The sequence below is a fragment of the Pezoporus occidentalis genome, unplaced genomic scaffold (genome assembly GCF_034315485.1).
Source record: "Pezoporus occidentalis ecotype Australia unplaced genomic scaffold, CSIRO_AGI_Poc_V1 ctg49, whole genome shotgun sequence".
In the NCBI taxonomy this organism is placed as follows: Eukaryota; Metazoa; Chordata; class Aves; order Psittaciformes; family Psittacidae; genus Pezoporus; species Pezoporus occidentalis.
In genome coordinates this window covers 4,132,054-4,153,563 of record NW_026915824.1, presented here as the reverse complement: position 1 = coordinate 4,153,563, position 21,510 = coordinate 4,132,054, and the positions used below count along the sequence as shown (strand labels likewise).

General features: G+C 41.2%; 1 protein-coding gene across 5 annotated transcripts in view; it reads right to left on the bottom strand.

The window, feature by feature from the left end:
* The window catches only part of EMCN (endomucin), a 434,433-nt gene that overhangs the window by 27,105 nt on the left and 385,818 nt on the right, over positions 1 to 21,510 (bottom strand). For all 5 annotated transcript variants that reach the window (XM_062636730.1, XM_062636731.1, XM_062636729.1 and 2 more), the window contains 4 exons: positions 11,387 to 11,446; positions 8,772 to 8,873; positions 8,355 to 8,468; positions 1,337 to 1,483 (listed from right to left, as the gene is read on the bottom strand). In XM_062636730.1, coding sequence (XP_062492714.1) covers positions 1,337 to 1,483; positions 8,355 to 8,468; positions 8,772 to 8,873; positions 11,387 to 11,446 — 423 coding nt within the window. The remainder of the gene's footprint in view (positions 1 to 1,336; positions 1,484 to 8,354; positions 8,469 to 8,771; positions 8,874 to 11,386; positions 11,447 to 21,510) is intronic.

Below are 21,510 nucleotides of genomic sequence, written 5' to 3'. Positions count from 1 at the left end.
CAAGGTGAGCTGGGTAAGATAATGACTTCCACAAACAGACCCAAGGAAAGTTGTGAAATTTTCTGGGCAAATTTTAAATGTAAACTGTAATTATGCAAACAATGTAAAAGGTAATTCAATATGTGTGATCCATACCCAGGTATGCATTACAATTTCATTTTAACCTGGAAGATTTACCTGTGTGAGAGAGCCTTTAATTAAAAACACTGTAATTTACTGCTTTTATCACAGTGTACCGATGATAAGGTTTCCATACCATGCACGTCTGCCAAAAGACACAAAACCTAGCGGGATAATCACTACAGCTCACAATATATGCATTATGGGGCATAGGCTTACTGAAATAATCGTGAAGAATCCTCTCTAAATCATTGACCTTGGATTAAACGTTAAAAAATACACATTCAACTTCCTTAAAATGTTTACTATTATAATATCTTTTTGCATGTTTCCAAGTGCTTTAATGCATACTGGGAATGTGACGTTACTCCATTTTTATATCCAGTCCTATCCTCTATGAGTTAAAAATCACAGTACATGTGCACGCTTATCTCCCACAAACACAATTCAGAGGTTGTAAAAAGGCTTGTATCCCTTGGGGGATGTTAAACATGAATAATAATTGGGATATGCAAACAAAGTGAGTGTCCTCATTGGATTTATACACATGTAGCTGAAAGTAAATATTGAGTGAAGACCCAAGAGACCTTAAGAAAACCTGAATAAGTGGTTCTTCAAAATCTGGGAAAGTTAAGCCAGCTAGAAGATTAATAAATGATCACTCTTATAACCTGGCATCTACACTGTGTTGTTTAGTGGACAAATACATCAACACGCCCCCAGAAAAACAGTGTAACAAGACTGGAGTTGGGAAAGATTAGTATCTTTTTGACCTTGTATGTGACCATGTTGTACTTTGAACAATGTCACTTAGTTGGTAATATGCATTAACTTGCCCTCCAGATTTATTAACAATTGTAAAAATTATAGCTGTTTTTTCCTTTGTCTCCTTTGTTTTGCAGAGAATTTATCTTAATGACCTCCTCTGGCAGTGCTACACAGTGACCACATACAGCATATATAAAGATCGCTATTACCTTTAGTAATTCATATCCTCCTGTAATGACACTGAGTATCCCAACTGAATGTTTTGAAGTTCACCCATCGCTCATCATAATTTCATAGCTAGATGAGATAGCCACAGTGTACCCTGCATTAACAAAGAGGTGGCCCTCATTCCAGGACAATGTGCAGCACATGAAGAAAAGATTCAAAATGATTTTCATCTTTTTAACTGCTTGCATAGGAAAATAGAGTACATGTTTTCAAGACTTACCTGAGGTTCCAGGAGCAGAAGTGGTTTTTTGTAGAGAGATTGTAGATGAAAAGGACCATCCCTCAGTGGATGAAGAAGACCATCCCTTAGTGGATGAAGCATCTGAACTCTCATTTTGTGCCAACTGTGTTCCATTTGCTTGTGTTGCTGGAAATGAGACAGATATTCAGGCAAGATACACTTCTATAAGCATTGTGTTAAATCCTGGACCGTCCCTCAGACAAAAACTGGCACCATCATAAAAGAGACTTCAGGTCAGAAAGCACTACAGCTTCTGGTAACTGCTTGTCAAGTGACGAACCATTCCTATGGGTATGGGGTTGTTACTACTGGCATAGTTGGTTCATCTTTAAACCACATCCTAGCATCGGAAAGAGCCTCACACCTGTGCAGAAGACAACCTAGAGCTCTGACTTGGAAGCACTGAATGACTAGGCAGTATTGCACCAAAAGCAACATGAGCAGAAGAGAGAAGCTTGCTTACTTTCCTCTATCGTTCACCTTCATTTTAAACAAAATAAATAAAAAGTAAGCTTCAGCCATAACTATCACATAATGTGGTAGTGTAAAAAGTTTTAAGGTTTGTAATTAAGTGCAGAGTTAATTACTCTGTTCTGTGCTGTTAAGGCCTAGGAAATAATATGTCCCTGAATATTAATGTGTGAGAAATTAAAGTGTCTTAAGTCTGCTGTCACACAGTCAATAGAGGATCAAGGCCACCTTTGTCACAAGATTTCCAGCCCAAGGTGAGTTCAAGATTGAGCCCAGGGAGCTGAAGGTCATCAAATGACAACAAGAAAGAATGTAAGCTGTTCCAGTACAGTGATAATTCCTATGTCTATGCTCAAACCTCAGCATAACAGACAGTGCATAATGAATAAAACATAGGGGTGCCCAAGAGTAACCTTATACTTCCTTTCTGGTATAAATCAGAGATGTGACTGAGCTGTAAAGTGTTTTCAGTGCCTCTTCATATGAATTTCAAACACTAGAACTAGAACAACTTCAAGACATGTTTTCGTGCAATGAGTGCAACATCATGCACATGCAACATCTGAATCTTGAGGGACGCTTCATTGCACACTTTATTCAGAAACTGATTACCAGTTTGGCCCTTCAAAGAACCCTTTTTTCAGGGGGAAAAAAATTCTCAGTGCCCAAGCTTCCTTTTCTACCGCCACACACCTTTAACTTGGCCTTTCACTTCCCCTCTTGTTAATAAAGTGCAATACCTTGGAAAGGCAAGCTTCAAAAAATCAATGAGCCAAGAAAGAGTGAGCTGAAGTCACCGGAGTCAGGGGATTCATATAACATTGGGAACTGAGAGGAGCTGGACAGCCAGAGATGGTATCTTTGAAGGCTGAGGCATGGAAGGAAACCACACCAAAAATTATGCAGAACAAACTTAAATGCCTAAACTTTTCATTGGAGTTCTAGTGATGAAAAGCATAATTTCACTGTCAGCTCCCTCTAGAAACCTCAGCATTGTACCTCTTCAATATGCAACTCCAATTTTCACTAGAGACTAATGAGGTAGAGTGAAAAAGCTCCTCTACCTCATTTTTTTACTATGGTATAATGCAAGGATCCAAGAATTGCATTCTCGTCATAGAAGTCTTGAGTGAATCTTTAAAAGCAAACTTCTTCCAGTTTTGTTTCTTACTATGGTTGATGCAGACTCTAAATGTTTAAAAAATGTTTCAATTTTAATCTCAGATCAATTAAAAGAAAAGCAAAAAACCTAAAGAACCTCCCTCTCCCTTTAGGATGCATGTGCTTGTAACAGCAACAACAGCAAGCATCTTGTGGCTCTCCTATCAGAAATCAGTAAAAGCTTGCATGGGAGAATGAAAAGTAAGGCAGACTAACTGAACGCCTTCATGTGCAGAGACATTTGAACACAAATATGCTTTGTGAACACTGCAAAACAATCGGTGTGTGGGAGAGATGAGGAGGGAGGCAGCCAGTTGCCTTGTAACCCCACGGAGAGCTGTTTTCCCATGGGGATCACACGTTCTAGGCGTCCTATCAGTCCTGGCAGCAGCCCAGCCCTGGGTGCTCCTCTTGTGTTTGGGAGCTGTGAGAACAGACTGTTCTTGGGAACACGGGCTGTATGCTGGGTATGCCTCGGCAGGGGATTGAGAAGGGAGGGATGCTAGCATTTCCATTTTTTTGTTTTTAATTCAGCCTGGGTGAGATTCTTCCTGCTACTCAGATAGCACCAGGTATGACTCACACCTTTACCTAGAGCTCAATGTGAAGGTTGATGCATTTATTTCAGTAGACTGCAGAACAGGCTCTGCACCTCGGTGTTGAGGGGTGAAGTAGAGGTGTAAAAGGCTGCATGCCAGTTTTGCACATTTCCAAGATGAAAAACACAACCTTAATTCCACTGTACTACCCTAAGATTAAATCCTAGCAACCCAGTTCTCTGTTGACTTGTGGCTTTTAAGCAGCTTCCAAGCCTTACGCCTAATACACAGCACAGACTCTACTATCAACACACTTAGGAGGTTGAATTCTGTGCCAAAAGCCTATGGGAACAGAAGCATCCATATCCAGCCATTCCTCACGTATGCAATGGCAGCGCTGACAGAGCAGTATGCCTGCTAGAAATCTGCCTTTCCGATAAATCCCATAACTCATATCTATGCAAGGCTTAATTTGATCTCAGCAGGAGGAGACAGTGCAAGTCCTTACTGTGGTACCCATGCTCTGCGCGGGAGCAGGCGGGGGACTCTGTGCGGGCACACAGTGACTCAGTTCTGCCATCCCCACCGACACATCGCTGCAGTAATTCATCACGCTTAGCTCAGCCAGCTGCAGCAGAGATTTCTGCCTGCCTGGCAGGAGGAGGCCTGGGCTCACAGAAAAGCAGTCCAGTGGAGAAGGGCGGCTGCTGCTGCTGCTGAAAAGCACTCGCATCATCGGTTAATGGGTTTGTTGTCAACAGCTGATTATGAATAAAAATGGTAAAGCAGTAAAGATTGTAAAAGAGCTGTCCAAATGGGGATGATTGCCGCAGCGGCAGAACTCCCTGGTGGTGATGCAGCTCTCCCTGCTGATATTTTGATAGGATAAATGACAGTGTGTTAACACGTATTTGTCAAAGGGATAATCAACAACAGCAAGTCTGAAACTGCTCTCAAAGCTGCTGCCTGAATCTCAGGTATTTCCTTACATTTTGTGCTCTGAAAACCCTTTATTTTCTTTAACCATCTGTAATTCCACACACCCTCACTTGATCTTAGCATGATTTTCTACTTAGCATACACACAATACACATATATTTAGGCATTTCCCAACAGTACTTTAAATTTGCTTTACAGCAGACTGTTACCTAATGAACTTAAACATCACAAGATGCTTCAAGTAAGTGGCAAATACTCGGCATATAGTCTATGCATTGGAAAGGATATTCACATCTGTACATGCATTTAGACCTTACTTGGCCAATGAATGAATCAAGGAAACACCTTTACATGGAAGAAGGAACTGCACCCAAACCACATTACAATACCAGCATGAGTGCTTTGTTGATGGAAGACTAAACTTTCTCCCTTGAGCTCCTATCTTTAGCATAACCAAATATATAGGTCTCACCCCTGTAATCAGTAACCTGAGAAACCATTTACATTAACGAGTGCATTCATGAAAGCTTTGAAAAAACTCAGTGTAGCAAACCCAATGCAACTTCCCGTCCATTCGGAGGAACAGAAAGTGGCTAGGGAGGTAACCAAGCAGATTTCAGCCCATGACTGAGTGCATCTGCTGTCTGCCAGCTTTACATTTTCTGGTAAGCAAAAACCCCCAAGTATTTAAAAACATTTGTTTTAAAACATTTCTCTGCCTAACATGTTTCAGCAGCCAGCTGTACTCATATAGCATGTGGCAATGACCTGAGAGCAATACACGTTACCATAACACTCATGTGGTAGTTTTACTGAAGTAATTACCTGTAGTTTGATGAAAAGAGAAAAAAGTATCTTTTCCACTCTTTCCTTTTCCCACTTCTTAATATTTAATATTTCATTGCACCATGATGTATCATCATCCAGGAGAGTGGCATGATATAAATCAGAAACACAACAGCCAAAAATCCACTCTTACTTGTAATTTAATACCTTGAGCACTGACCTTGCATAAAATGCTTGCTCCATATCGAAGGGAGGAAGAACATAATTTTTGTTGCATTTCATTTTGTATTCTCATTGATAACTCTTAAGTCTCCCAGGATATGAAATCCTGCTTGCAGATGAAACTTGCGGTAGTGTGGCACCATATAAATTCTTGTTTTGGGACCTAAACTGCACAAGTGAGCTCACTTTCTAACTAAATGTGAACTCCTGGATTTGACCCCTTTATTAATAAATTAGGAGGTTAAAGAGACAAGTTTTATTGCTTATCTTCCAATATAATATACAGGGCAGGAGGGCAAAAAGGAAGAGATCGTACTTATTGCCTGCAGAGAAAAAGAATACTGAGGATTTAAAACAGAAAAAAAGACAAAGTCGTTTGCATGATTTCACAGCGTATGGAGCACCGGGGGCTTTTCCTGAATCTATAATAAAAGGTGACAGCAGCCACAGAAATTGCAGCAGAGACAGGAAGCCCTGTCAAATCTCTGCTGTGTGAATGCAATCGTTTACTGAAGCTTTTAGCAGGGACTGAAGCAGAGAAAGCGGTTACCTCCATTGCAAAACAGAGTTGCTGGCTTTTTATTGAAAATCAGGTGTAGTGAAGTAAATTTTGAAGTGTCATAAAGGCACCACCAATTTCTGCCTCAGTCCCATATGGCCAGCCCCAAAAGGGGGAGAAGTGAGTGCTAGTGAAAAAGAGAGTAGACAACCTTCATCTCCTGTCCGTTTTGGAGAGCAGAAATCTTGCTGTGCCTGTGCTTGATTCAGGGAAATGCAACTCTCCCAAGCCCTGTGCTGCTGCTGGGGACACAGGCAGGGACTAGGAGGATGCGGTGAAGGCAATGGCAGCTTGCCATGCCATTACATGGGTTAGAAACAGAGATGGCTGTAGCCAGCAGCCAGAGGGGTTGAGGGGTCTATGGGTTTTTTGCAAGGACTAGCCCAGTATCTACACAGCCCCTGCACCATGCCTGTTCTCAAACCACTACCTTGTGCCCTGTCCCACTTGTTTGGGCTGAAACCAAGGCTATGACTTTCTTGAAAGGTAGACCAGGCTTTTGCCTTAAAACCCACTAAAATTTTTTTTCACATACACAGTTTTTCCAAATACTACTTAGCATTGAAAGAAAATACAATTCCAATGTCTTCTTTAATTTTCAATTTTTAGAAAGGGGAGTGAGAGGCAGGTTAGCTCTGGTTTTGTGTTCATTTATCAACATTTTTATCACAAGTTTTGGTGGTTTGGGGGGTAGGTTTTAGCTTAAATGAGGAATTTTAAAAACAAATAACCCAAGTAACTAGGGGAATTCCAGCTGGTGGGAAAAGAACCTAAGAGGAATGGAAAGAAAGCATGTTGGTGAAAAACCTTTCACCCAGGCCTAGCGGTACCCCCAGCACTATCATACCCCCAGCACCAGTGTTTTGGAGCATCAGTGCAGAGCAGTGGATGGAGCTAAGCTGTACTGGCAGGCATGCCTTTCCTTGTTAGCTTTCCCTCCTCTGCTGCGAGCTCTACCTGTCAACAAGGTTTAGTTCCAGGTGGCTGTGCCACTCTGGTACCCACAAGCCAAAGAACCTCTGCTAAACTGAAAGGACTAGGAACTGCATCTGTAATGTGATGTGCCACGCTGCAGGCTTTTGACAGGCTCAGAGTGTCATAAATGAAGGCTTAAAAAGATTCTCTGTGGCCTTCAGTATCACTTCAGCAGCCTGTGCATTGGCCAGACTGTATTCTGTGACTCACTGAAACTGGCATTTAAAAGCCTAGCCAAAACCCAAAAGACTTCAGGCTGATAATCAGACTACTCCTTACACCAAGCACAGTGGGAAAGCTGCATCAGAAGATGTAACCACTAACTGAAAGGGTGATTACTCTCCAGGCAATTTAGCATGCTCAGGTCAGTGAGGGGTGGCTTTAAAGGAAAATATGCACAAAGAAAGCATGAAAACCATTTTATAGGACTCCCATTTTAGGTGAGGAAACCAAAGGAAAAGAAGTCAAGTTCTAATAAGTTGCGACAGTACAGAATGCTCTAAATATCAATTCCAAGAACATTGGTGTATCACTGACTGCGGAGTTAAATATCTGAGGTAATTACTTTTAATTTTTTGGGTCAATTAGGTATACAAATGGAGTATTTCTAAACTGTGGTTCAGCAAAAGACTTGAGCAAGTATTTTCAGTGTAGTTCAGAGGCAAAATAAAGGGAGACTGAATTTCATCTTAAGTTTACTGAGCTCATTTTGGATGTTAATATACTTGGTTAAATTAATCCAACTACTTGCTGGATCTTTTTGATTTTTTTAATTTTCCTTTTCTAGAATCCAATCTGATGTGCTGGGCCAGCACACATTATTCTGAAGATTCATGGAGATATATTCCTAGGATTGATGCAGGGTAATCAGTATCACTTCTCTGCTTTCAGTACTGTGACTCATAATAATATAGAACATAAGTAACTGTAGCATTGTAACATATATAAAATAAAAAACCCAAAGGGGGCTGTTCTGACACCACTCTGCTGACAGGGAATCACTTATTTTTTAGTAAATACTTACAAAAACCCAACCCAGCCACATAAGAAAAAAAAAAATTAAAATCCTTCCAAATACATCTCAATTACAGGGAGATTAAAATCCTGTGTGATGGCTTCAGGACACTTCCACTACAAATCAAAGGTATAATATTCTTTGTGTAAGATTCTAGGGCGAGATTCTTTAAAGATAAGTAATACGGTAGGATGAATAGTTCTGCTTTCCCAAACCTTCAAATCCATAACCAAAACTACTCTTTTTTTACCTCTTTCTATTGCTCCATACTGTTTCACAGCGATGTAGTGTACAATGAATCAGAAAGGGCTCAATGAAATTATCACTTACTGTTTGTTGTGTTGTCACTTTTATATGCTGCTGTAGTGGTCACTTCTGCTGGTGGTTGTGTTGTTGTACCTTGTGTTATTTGTTGTGTAGCAGTAGGTGCAGAAGGTGTGGAGCCTAATAAAGGAACGACATTCAAATTATTTCCTCATTTTTGCATACATACATATGCAGACACACAAAACACACCTATGCCTTGCTTGCAGACTAGTTTTAAATTATTTAAAAAATATTTCATTTAAATTGAAGATCTACAGGAACAGGGCTCCCTTCACTGCAGAGAAAGCCACTCTGTGTCCCATAGGTGGGTTGTCCCACTGAAGACAAGCCTATGATAATGCAGTTACAAGATCCTGCTGCTTGTTTCCTGAATGAATGCTAGAACAGCATCAACAATTAGCTCACAGAATTTTCACTTACTGCTTGTGATAGACTCATCTGTAGCTCTGATTGCAGTTGTTGTCAGCACTGGTGCTTGAAATGCTGTTGTTCGTGAAGTTGATACAATTAAAGCTTCGGTTACTGCAAGAAAGGCAAGAAAGCCATCTTTAATGATTTATTTTGCCATGCATAAATAAACATCACATACCTCTATCTACCTTCTCTTACAAAGGCAGTGAATTTCTGTTTAAGGTCTGGCACTTCCAGAACTTTCTTACCCACACTTTTTAAAAAAGGATTCAAAGTGCATGTGGTTGCTGTCAGAGGGAAGGTTTGGCATGGCTTCCAAGGGAAGAGGTGAGGGAAAGGAGTTTGGCATGGATGGATGGGTTCACTGTGCTGCTGGACTAGACTGCTGACCAACACTTCACTGCATACCTGTTTAACAGGAGAAGGAATGTAAGCTCCGCAGAAAGGAGTGACACACAGCAGCACATGTTATATATCACAAGTAGAGAGCCAAAGAGGAAAAGGCTCTACTAATCTTTGTGCAAATTTTTCCTCTACTGTCCACCTCAAGCCCTGGCTGAGTCTTCTCTGCCCAGCTTTCCCAGACCAGCTTCCTCTGCACCCACATTTCTGTGGAAAAAATTGCAACTGGCAGGACTTTCTTTGAGGTGTGAAGCAAAGCTTAGGACTCTGTGGATGAGATTGATAGTATTCTCTGATGCGTGATATTCCACAAGGTGAACTTGTTGCCCTTTGTAAGGTGTTCTCTCCTCCAGAGGGGTGAAACTTGGAGGCTGAAGGAAGAGGAAAAGGGCTCCCTTAGGCAGCAGGGATCACTTCCAGCTACTACTGGTATGGAAAGTTGAAAACAGAGCTGCACAAACATCACTAAGACAATAGCAAGGTTTAAACCAGTTTGTCTTACTGTGCATGGGTAGCATACTGCAGGACCTATGTGCTCCTGGCACATGTTCAAGGGAAGAGACTGCCCAAATTGCTGCCAAAGAATCTGGGCTAAACCCCCCATAACTAATAATTTCAGGAGTCCAGCTTTCAATTCTGTAATCTAATACAAAGTCCTACTGTCAGCTACAGAGACTCGTTTAAATCCCTGACAACAACCCAACACGCATCCTACTACCTCTTTCTGTGGATGGGATACAGGAAAGAATAGGAGCAAATCATGACGTGACATGTCATTTTCTCTGATACAACTAGAGTACCTCTAAATGCAATGTTCACACTAGAACTTTTAAAACATAAGTTATACTGTTTTCCTCCTCTCTTAGTTTGCTGGCTGTTCCTGTAGAACAGCAGTGCCTCAAAGAATGGATCTCCCTGGGAGCTTGCCTCACACCCACAAAGTGCTTTAATCTCATAGTGGGCTTCTGATGCTTTTCTCATAGGCGTAAATAACAATTCTGCTTTCCTTTCTGCGACGGAAAGCTGCAAGAGAAATTTCAGTGAATCATCAAAAGAGCTCATTCACCGTGAGGGGTTGAGCCTTTATAAAGTGTCTTTGAAACAGACGTTAACATCAGGGGTTTTGAAACATAAAAGAACTGCAACACAGTTTGAAAAAGACTAATTCTTCTGCTGTAATAACTGTAACATGCATACTTCACCTGGCTGCATCTTATTCACCTCCATTACTTCAAGTATATGCTCATAATCATCGCAGTACTTTCAGCTTGAAAACAGCCTCATTAGCATATCTCATTAGTATCTGTAACTCTTGTGTCCAAGTTTTCTTCTCGCACATGGATCACTTTTTTAATGCAGCAGATCAGTATTCAAACTAATAAAGGAGTTGATATTTAGCTCACATGAATGAAATATGTTCAATATGGATTTTTCATAACTACAAGCCTACACAATAAAGAGAACTGAATGTGCAAGTTGAAGACATAAACCAGAATCACAGATTTTTACCATCTGAAGCAGGTATTTTCTCTGTTAAGTCTTCACAGTTTTAGGACTTTAATCTAGTTAAATAAAATTTGATCTAGTTGAAATAATCACAAACAGAAGTAGGAGAGAATGCAGCTTTTGAAACTGAGCAAACTGGTGCTGATCCCTTACCCCCAAAAGTGAATCCTGATATCAATAATTTCAAGAAGTTATCAGTAGATTTCTTGCAAGTGACAGCTCTATGCACATTTATTCTCTCCTATCAACTAAGGCCCAACCTTGGCATAGATTGTGTAATTCTTTACTATCAAAACCCATGTCCTCTTCCATCACTCTATATCCGTCAAATGACAGCTGCTCCCTCCTGCCATATCCCTTGAATGATGCTGTTTCCAAAATTATTCTCAATTAGCAACCTCTTGAACTATGAGTCTTAACAAATTTGTTTATATTTGATCACACTAGGACTACTCTTTGAAACCATAACAACTCACAGAATTTCAGCCTTTTTGGGCTGAAACCGTTTTTGCATCCTGGTCAAATTAATCCTCTCCTTACTAAGATCCCTCAAGCCTTTCTTCTCAACAGAGTTTGATAAGAGGCCTAGGGAAATATGTTGCTCTACATTCACATGAAATAATTCATCTGATTTCTCCCAGAAGCTGGAAAAGCTGAATGCTAAAAAGGCAATGTGAGCTTCAGAATATCAGGTAACAGCAAATTTGAACTCTTACCAGATTTTGATGCTGAGGCAGAAACAGTTGCACTGGCAATACTGGCTTGAATACCATTTTCTGAAATAAACACAGAAATGATCATATTACTTTCACAACCTTCCAGACCTATTTAGCACTACATAGGCATATTAGGCAGACAGCAGCAAGGACCTCCTTGGAAAATCAAGTTCAAAAGCTTATTGGCAGAAGCAACCAAATCATACAACTTTGCTAGCAACCTTTCAAGCTGTATGCTAAGTCTCCTAGTTTTGCCCTCACTGCTGTAATGGGGCCTTTCTCCTTGGACTGTGGGTTGTTTTCCAGCAGGCAATGAAAGATTTCTTTGCTAGCTGTTCCTTTCCTTGAGCACAGCCATGGCCGCTCTGGGTCTTCAGGGTGGAGGATTAACTAAAATAACTGGCTTCAGGAGTAAGCACCCTTTCTCCTGCCTTGGAGGAACAAAACTGTACTGGCTCCTTGGCTAGTACAAGCACTTCAGGAGCAGTTTTCAGCATCACCCTCATCCTTATATGAGAGAAATAGGAGAATTCACAGAACGTGGATTGGGTAGCACCAGGTTGACGAATGACTGACTTTTGCAGTTGCCCTCAAGGCAGTGCTCCAGCTGTTGGGATTTTACTGCAGTAAGTAATGCCAGTCATAAAAATCCTGGGTCAAGTTAGCAGGCAAAAGTCTCCAGTACTGCAAAACAAACTGACAACCCCTCCACCCCACCCTAAACCAAAAGCAAAATAATTTCTATATCTTCTGGTTGTGCTGGGAAGTTGCAACAGAATAGCTCAACTAAAAGTTTTGGCTTCAAATAAGATTTTCAGTTTTATTGCTTGTGTTCATATCTTTCTACTAAGTTACGGGGTAAAAAAGTTACATTGCATCAGAAACAGTGGCATTTCTTAATGATTTTACACTGCTGTGAGACAAGGGTGGGCACATTTGGGAAGGACGATATCGACTGTATGACTGAATGGGAGAGCAAAATGGCACAGACTAATCCCCTAATGCTTTCAGGTTTGCAGCGTGACATCCTGTCATGCTGCATTAGCATGCTGTAATACAGACATTGCAAAACTGAGTCAGGACAGCATGTCACTATTCTTGTGTGACTCCATTCATGGTAATATCTGCTGGCATTCTCTCTTTTTTTTTTTTGGCTACAGAGCAGAACAATCAGCTTTGTTCCCTTTGCTCAGCATGCTGTGCTCCGATTAACATCTCACGAGCACCACCAGAGGCCTGCCAGAGTCACAGATCTAACCTGGAAAAAACATAATACAATTATAGGAGCCCTGCAGGCACGTATGAAGGTCTAGTCAGATGAACCCTTATAATTCCTATTCAAGAAGTGTAAGACGTTATCAGCCCTCTTAGGTTACCTAATGGTTAACAGCTGATAAGTTGCCCCTTCCCAGTGAGCCCCTCTTTCCTGGGTATCTTTTCTAGGTATGCTGCTGTCTTTGTAATGGCTTACATGCTGGCCTAGTCTGATGTGGGCATATCCCATATTAAATGAAGTCAGTTCCCTATGGGCCTGCTGTTGCTCCAGCCCTACTCCCCGGGGCACATGACTACAGGAAGGCTATGCACAGCCTCTTGCACTCTGTATTTAAAATACAGTTTTTTCTTGCCGTTTAGTTACCCAATCGGAATAATGCTTCATAACCCACACTTGAAATACTTTGAAAACAAAATTAATCCAAATAGACCAAAAAGCAATCTTGTTTTCTAAACAATGAGCATTTTTCTGTCTCTTCATTTTCATTGCAAGCTGCTGACAAAGCTCCTGTAATTCCCCATGCCGCAAGGCCACAGCACAAAACCAGAATGTTTTTTCAACAGTGCCTACATTTCATATGGTTTGTTATAACATCTCTCAGTAACTACCATGTCTGTAACACCAGCTAAACTCACTAGCTGGTCAATTAACTCATTCCTTAATTCACTCTTTCCCTAACTCAGCATGACTTTGTGGAAAACTCATTGCAATACTCAGATTATTCATCCTTTAAAGGTGTTCTATTTAATAACCATGCTGATAGACTGAGATTTCCTCAAAACTAAAATAATGAGAGTTTACGCCACAATTTGCTGATTTTATCACAGGTTAGAGATACGCTAAGGTAAATTGGATTAGCAGAGTAGAATAAAGTAGTTTCATGAATTGTTTTCTTGAAATGGTGGATAATTAAGTATACTTTGAAAACAAACCGAAAGCAACATACAAAAATGCTTAAAACTTGCAGGGATTTGTGGGGAATTGATTAAAAGAAGCAACTGCCTTATTATGCCCTTATTTGCAGTGTTGACTTGTGACTAAGGAGAATCCTTTGGGGGATAAAAGCAAAAGATCAAAAATAATTGAGACAAGAACTTTGGATCATTAGAGACCTTTGCTAGACAAAGAGAGAGACAGAAAGGTTCATTTTACTGCTCATGTCAGGTTGGCTGCAGCCTCAGATGACAGACAACCAAGTAAGGTTACAATGGCATGTTTTTTAGCAAATTTAGATGCAGTGACCCCTTTGAATCAAGAGTACCTTGATGTACTCTGATGTGGGAGTAGCCAAAATGTAGTCAGTAATCCACACACAAACCTCTCCCACTTGTCATGCTTACTGGCAATAATCTCGGCCAAAAAAGCATAGGTAGACCTGTGATGTAGCACCCCTGTATCTGGAGAACATGCATAGAGCTAAAAGGTGCTCAGCTGTGACACTGGGCTGAATAAAGGGCTGGTGGTGGTAAAATCCAAAAAGAAAAAAGAGAAGAGTCTAAAAGTAGATTAACAAGACAAGAAGAAATCGGAACTGTGAGTGAGATAACAATACAGGAAGAAGATGAGAGAGGAAGTGCAGGAAGGACCAGAGGCAGTAAGACAATAAATGTGGCAGGGAAAAATAAGAAAGAATTAAGAAGAGCTTGAAAAACATTTGACCCATAGCCACAAGGCCAGATTGAAAAAAAGAGTAACTGCTGGGATTTTGTTTTGTTTCTGGTTTGGGGTTCCTTCCTTCCTTCCTTCCTTTCCTTCCTTTCTTCCTTTCCTTCCTTTTTTTCTTTCCTGTTCACAGAATTTCCCTTTGTTGTCTTTTCTGGTTTGGGGTTCCTTCCTTCTTTCCTTCCTTTCCTTCCTTTCTTCCTTTCCTTCTTTCTTTTTCACAGAATTTCCCTTTGTTGTCTTTTCTGTCTTGGATTTAAATGGTACATTTGTTCTAAAATTAAAGCAACAGTACAGTCATCTGTATCTGGGCTTCAGACATGATTTTGAAATGAGCAAACTGAAACACTCACTGCACTTACTTTCTTTTCTAAAACTCAGAAGGGGCCCCTGCATTCAGGCAGGGCTGACCAATGGCCACGGTTGTCCTCAAGCTGCAGCTTTTGATGTAGGCTTTGGTCTCCAAGGTCTGAGGGCTTGGACTTTTCACCGTTTCTTCCCTCTCATTATCTTTACCTTTACACTGGGAAGACTAAGATAAGCAGGTTTTGACCTTGTATTAATTAGGTGTCTGTTACTGCTATTATCAAGACCAAAAAAAGAAAAGGCAGGAATGACCATGTGATACTACATCAGTAGTTCTGTTTATACACTACAGGATACAAATCACTAAGTTTAAAATACCGCATGAAGCAGCTAATGCAAAATGAATGCCAAAAAGTCAAAACAGAAACAATCTTAAAGATTAATAGATTGTTCAAAATATATAGTGATTGTTTCTGTTACATGAATTACTGAATTTAAATGCTGTCCGATTTGGCATCAGTATTTGATTTTGAAAGAAACAATTTTTACGGAAAAGAACTATCATTACAGAAATAGTGAGTGCCTGTTTGACACTTTTCACTTGACCCTGCACTAGGTAGACCGGAGCGTATGTTCATATTAAAATCCCTCCGTTCAGATGACCACTGGTTAGACCACAGCTTTGGAAGGGTGTTGAGAAGGGTGTGGATGCACAGAAGAGGGTGTTAGTGGAGAACCATAAAAACCATCATAAGTCTAGAAAAATCTCTCAGGAAGGATTGCAAAAATTGCATTTGCTTAGCCCAGAGAGGGAAAGATTAATGGGCAGCATGATTGATAACAGCACCTAAGTAGTTGAGGGGCTGCAACAGAGGCAGAGGAATAAACTTCTCATTATATCCACTGAGGATGAAACTAGAGACAAGGGACAAGGGAAACTTGGACTAGAAACTTTACAGTTTTTTCAGAGCCTGTGTCAAGCTGATGGCATAGCAGACAGAAGCTAGAGTTTTAACCACTTTCCTGATGAAGATGAAAGATATTCCCACTCACAACCAGACCAATATCAGAAGGCTGTAGCAATTACTGAAGAGGTATCCTGAGGAAACCTGTACACATTAATTTCCTGTTTCAAAGCTATAAAACAGAATCTACGGGTGGCAGTGTTATATTATGTTTGTTTATTGCATATTATATTATGGTTGTGTGTGTGACCCTGGGCCTTTACAATTACACACAAGTCATGGAGAAGTCAAAAGTTGCTTTCATGCTTTCTGTCCTTCCACAACATCAGAAATAATTAGTGATCTTTTTCCAGGAAGCAAATGATAATTTTGCCAGCCCCCACGACCATGACAAAGCCTCCTGTAACAGCTGTTCCAGCATTATCCGTGGGAAGACTGTACACTTCATCTGATGTCTTGTCCTTTCTGGAGAAAGTTATAGCTGTCCTTGTGAGAAAAGCTGGTATAGATATTCTCAGATTTCCCAATAAATAGCTGCTGCCTGACAATGTACACAACCTGTTTGCTCTTATCTTGGAGCTCTGTTGTCTGTTATGTTTTCTCTTTCATTTTCATTTATTGCTGCTTCATCTCTTCATTCCCCTATCTGATCTTTCCCCAGGCCCAGTGTAGCTCTGACACTTCTCTTATTTCTGTTTTCACTCCTCACCCATCTTTCTTTCCCATTTCATGACCTTCTACCCTAAACCTTGAGACAATTTCCTTTTTTTTTCTTCTTTTGCAGTGCATGTCTGTGTAAAGGTTCATATACACCCCCAAAAAAAGAAATGGTTTGTTTAGATGAGTAATTCATCTCCCATCAACCAGTCATTGCACAAACGCCCCCCCCCCCCCCCCCCCCATTTGCAAAGAGCAAAAACAAGTCTTAGTCACTGCTCAAACCCTACTCAAGCCCTTCAAACAGAGCTCAAGTGCACCTGAATACATTCATTTAAGGATCAAACTTAAGGTTTAATTCCTGATGTAGAAATAGGTCTTCTACGGGGGTGAGGCTAAGCCTGTATGTGCTCCTTGGCTTTCCTCCTCAGTAATGTTTTGTGGAAGCCTAGGTCGCACTTCCAGCCGAGGGGGACAAGGCAAAGTGCTACAAACAGCATTTGGGAAACCCAGGCTCAGTCTCCTTCACAGCTTTAGGGTAATATTCTGCCAAGTCACATATAAGGATGCTTTAAAGCAGCTGAAACGGATGCTTATGGCTGATTTGTAATGATATGGTGCTAGCCAGTTTTCCAAGGATCTGCCCAGCTTCCTGCATATCTGTGGCATCCATGCTACAGTACTGTGCTACCACAAATACTGTGTGAGGTCACCAGTTTATAGCTTTCCTAGCTATATAATCACAAATAAGATAAATGGCTACAACTGTGGAGTAAAGATGACTCCATCCTTCCTGGAAAGTCTATGTGGAAAAATACAGTTTAATTAGTTTAGATGGAACTTCTGGGACTTAATCTGACCCATTCAGATCAGTTTGGGTATTTCTATGCATTTTGCCACATGGACACTCCCTGTGTCCCATTTTCCAGCTGATAAAAGAGAAAAATAGCATGTTCTTATTTTCTGGAGGACTACAAACTGCATCACACTATGGCAGCACATACTAGCATTAATGAAGTTATGCAAGAAACAGAGATATTTGCAGGTCAAGATCTCAAATGCATCTGCCGTTTTTGTCAAGCTGCAATGTTTGCATTTGCAACTGATCTCAGATTTCTCAACATTTGCCTTTGTCTGAAGCATGTGTTCAATGCAGAATCAACCCTCCAAAAATACTGCAGAAAGCTATAAAGTAGGACAGAGCAAGGAATGGGATTAATTTTAGGTAACTGTTGTTATTTCAGTCCTCCCCCTGCATTTCTTTAGTTTATTTCCACTACATGCAGCTTTTCTCCCCCCACGTTATAATTGCACAAATAAGAGCTACCTAATACCAAGAAAAACACATTGCTAGGAAATCTGCAGGTTCAAGAGAGGTATGTTTCTAAGAGCAGAGGGCTTCATATACAATGTTTTGATAAATCTTATGAGCAGTGGTGCCTATAATACTTTCCATTTCACCTAAAGTATTTTGTTAAGACTGAAATCGTGACATAAAACCTCCAAAAAATCGACAGTGCCGAATTGTGATCATAGGGTCGGGTAAAAATTACTAACCCATACTATGCAAGCTATTTAGAAAACCAGGAAGCACTGCAAGCAACTCCTTCAGGAAGCATAGATGCCTCCAGACCACAAAACCTTCCATTTGGGTTGTACTATTACGCTGGGCTTAAGAGCAATTTTAACAGTATTGTTTGAAACCATCAATTCCTTTCTTCCTATTCAAAGCTCACAAATACAGAATCTACAAATTAAAAATGTCAGAAAAAAAATCCCCACCATATTAAAAATCTGCAAATATTTTGCCCTTAAAGAACTAATTTGATGAAAGTAAATACTCTTTTTAATACATTTAATCCCTAAGGACTTGTGTTTTACATCTTAAATCAAGATTCAGAAGTAATTCAGTGAATGGCTGGAGCTGATAACAGTGTGTAGTAAGGGACGTTAACTTAAACAAAGCCATTTGCAAACTTCATGAATAAAAATACACAGCCTTCATACCTTCATAATACTTCACTTGCTAAAGCATGGCATGCCTCACACATACGTTCAGATGTGTTTTTAATAGTATCTGCATGTAACAATTCACTCTGTGACAGCACTTGGTGAAAGAAAACCCAAATCCCTAATAACAGTCCCATGCTGGATGACTGCAACTTCAGTATCTTCACGAGTCAGGACTGCAAAGTGTTTTTCCAGCCTGGCCAGACAATGCTTTTGTGCTTCTGCAGATGTTCTTCATGCAGCCTTCTGCAACTTAAACCATTTTCCTCCTCAGGATTTCCTCCATTGTGAGTATCTTACAACAGCAACTGGAAGGACTATGTGGATCCTGAACAAAGTTACACCGGTCATGTTAAAGTTGAACCCCTGTGAGATGGAGTCAGATACTCCAGGCAATGCTAAAAACTGTAAGGCAGGGGGAAGAGGCCACAATTTTTGCTGCCTGATGCCAACCAGCTGGAACCCTATAACTCCCACTGCCTAGGGAGGTGGGAAACCATCTCACATTTGTCAAGCTGTTACCTTCCTTTCAGTCACATCTCTTTAGCAGCAAACCGAAAATATACTATTATAAATCCTACACGTTGAGGTCTTAAACTTAAGTTCAACTTTCTACTTCTCCACTGTAGCTCCTGGTCCTGGTTTGAAGGCTGGTGTCACAGGACAGGTGACCTTCTACAAAAGAGTAGCAAGAAACACAGGCAGGAGCATGGGGGAAGATGCCAAGGCAGGAATGAGAAGCTCCTGGGCCAGAAGGGCACAGTACCCTCCCTGCAGAAAGAAAAAGTAGCTGAAAACAGGAGAGGAAAGGAAAAGCATAAATGCAAAAGCCCGGTAGCTGGAAAGGGAGATAGGGACAGAGCTGCTCCTGCATGGCCCGAGAACAGACAGCAGTAATTGGGGCAATGTGGGACTTGGGCTCTGCAGAGGAAATGCAAACCAGGTACACTGGAGGCACCCCACAGCCAGCGTGGAAGAGAGGAATGAAAGGGAGACAACTGCTGCAATTTCTCCAGTAGGGAATGGCAAGAAGGTGGGAAATGCAGCATTTGTGCCATCACTGCCCCAGTGCTCCTCCTGCTTGCCTAGGTGTGTGGCTAGAGTGCCCCAGCACCAAGCACTAGCAGAGCTGCTGGGAATTACTGATTGCCCAGGCAAACAGTGCTGTTTCCACTCCACAAAGAGCTCCTGCACGGGGAGCCACCACACAGAGAAATACTGAGAAAGCAGCTGCCAAGAACCAGCTTCAGCTAACATGGCTGTACATTGCTGAGGGCTCCCCCTAAGCAGACGGTAACGAGAAGGGTTGAATGAGTGCCCTGTATTCTATTGAGTATCTGAAACAACCCAAGCACAGCATGCTTTGCCTCTCACCTTGTGTGGACATAAAAATTTGGGTGCTTACCAGCCAGTTTCATGGTTTCCTTTACCAACTCAGAAGAAGTGTGTCTCCCTATCAAGGGCTTTTAATCACAAGCTTTCTCAGTGCACTTTCTGCTCCTGTGTGAAGCTTCCTGGGTATCTTTATTACTGTGTACTACAGAGGGATGAGCACATTGTTTGCACTCCATAAAATAATAAATGCACTCAGCATGATCATCAGCACTCCAGCTTGCCTTGGACCACGGCCCCAAGCTCTGCACTTCTCTTTATTTAAACCTGTTAAACCTATTTAATAGGTTTTAATTAAACCCTTTAAAGCTGTTTAAACCACCAGATTGTCATCCTTTGATGGTGATATATTTGTCCATCCACGTGTAAGATAAAAGGTAGGAGTTACCAAGGGTTATTTTATAGTATGAAAAACAAACTGCCACCTCCCTTGTGTTAGTCATGCTAAATCAATTTTTAAAACGTCTTTAATGGGTGCAGTTTTATATAGAAAGAGCTTTTTACATATTGTGCACTGCTGAGTAGAAAAAGAAAGAAAGGAGAGCCCCTTCCCCTGCAACAGGAAAGAACAAGAGCGTTGGTGTAAGTCACCCACACCCATAAGGCAGAGAGAAAACTATGTTCTTCTGTGGGTAATGCTTACAGTGCTTTATCCTTACCATGCTATTTGCAAGCCTATTTTTGTTTCCCAGGAAAGCTGCGTTTGGGTAGGGCAGATATGAAACAGCCAGAGGGGAAGCTGAGACCAGGTCAAATCCTAGCTCTCCTTTGCAATGTGCTGCAGCAGCTAGTAAAATCACAGTGCTGCCCTGTGTTTGTGATCCAAATGCATCTCCAGCACCATGACTAATTGTATAATTCAGGAAAGGGTCACTGCAGTGTCTACTATAATGTATTTATTTTTAGCACATCCCAGATTAGCCTAGACACCCATTTCAGCCACACCCGCCCATGCCACCCTGCTCCTGACAAAGCTCTCAGAGCCTCTGGAGCATCAGAAACCTGTTCCCATCGAGAAAGTCATCTTTTCCACGCTCCTAGAGCAAAGGTTCAGTGGCACAGGATATCCCAAAGGGAGAGCACAAAATGGGTTGTAAAAGCCCAAAGTGGAGTACAGTCTCATTGAAGTTATGGTATATGCAAGGATGAAGGATACACTTTCAAACTATCTGATTTCTGTAGCTGACACATATAGCTGATGAAGACCTTGCCTGAGAGTATCTTGCCATACTGATCGTTATTTTGAGTTTCTACCAATCTGATACAACTGCTAAGGTCAGATGCAAAACTGAAATGCTGTTCTCACATGCTTTGTGCTCCAAAGCATTCCTATTAAAAACCCCAAATTTGTTACTAGGAGAACACATGAAGCAGAGGGTCAGCAAGGAGGACCTACACTGTCAAAGAGCAGTGGGAACAGCTGTGATAGCCATGCCAGCACCCGCACTGATAACCAGCTTCCCAGTGGAGCAGAAAGCAGACCATATTCAGGATGCTCAAGCCTGTCAAAACCCCGGGTTCCAGTCAGTGCACTGGGAAGTCATGGTGAGCGGGGAGCTGATCATTTCATGCTGGTTAACAGTTATAGACATCGCTTGTACTTTTATTGGCCATTAGTGTAATTTTACTCCCCATGACAGTTAAAACTGTTGTGAATGAGTTGTCCATTCCTACTCAAACACTTATGCTCATCTGCTTTGACCATTTCTTCCATAAATGACCAATTGCCATTTTCCATTTTGCACCTGAAAACAGTATTTTCTGTCAGTTTTTGGAACTGCAAGGTGAAAGCCATTAGGGAAGAAGCAGACAGTGCACTATAAGAAAGTGTCACTAAGCCAATGAGATAAGTTGTG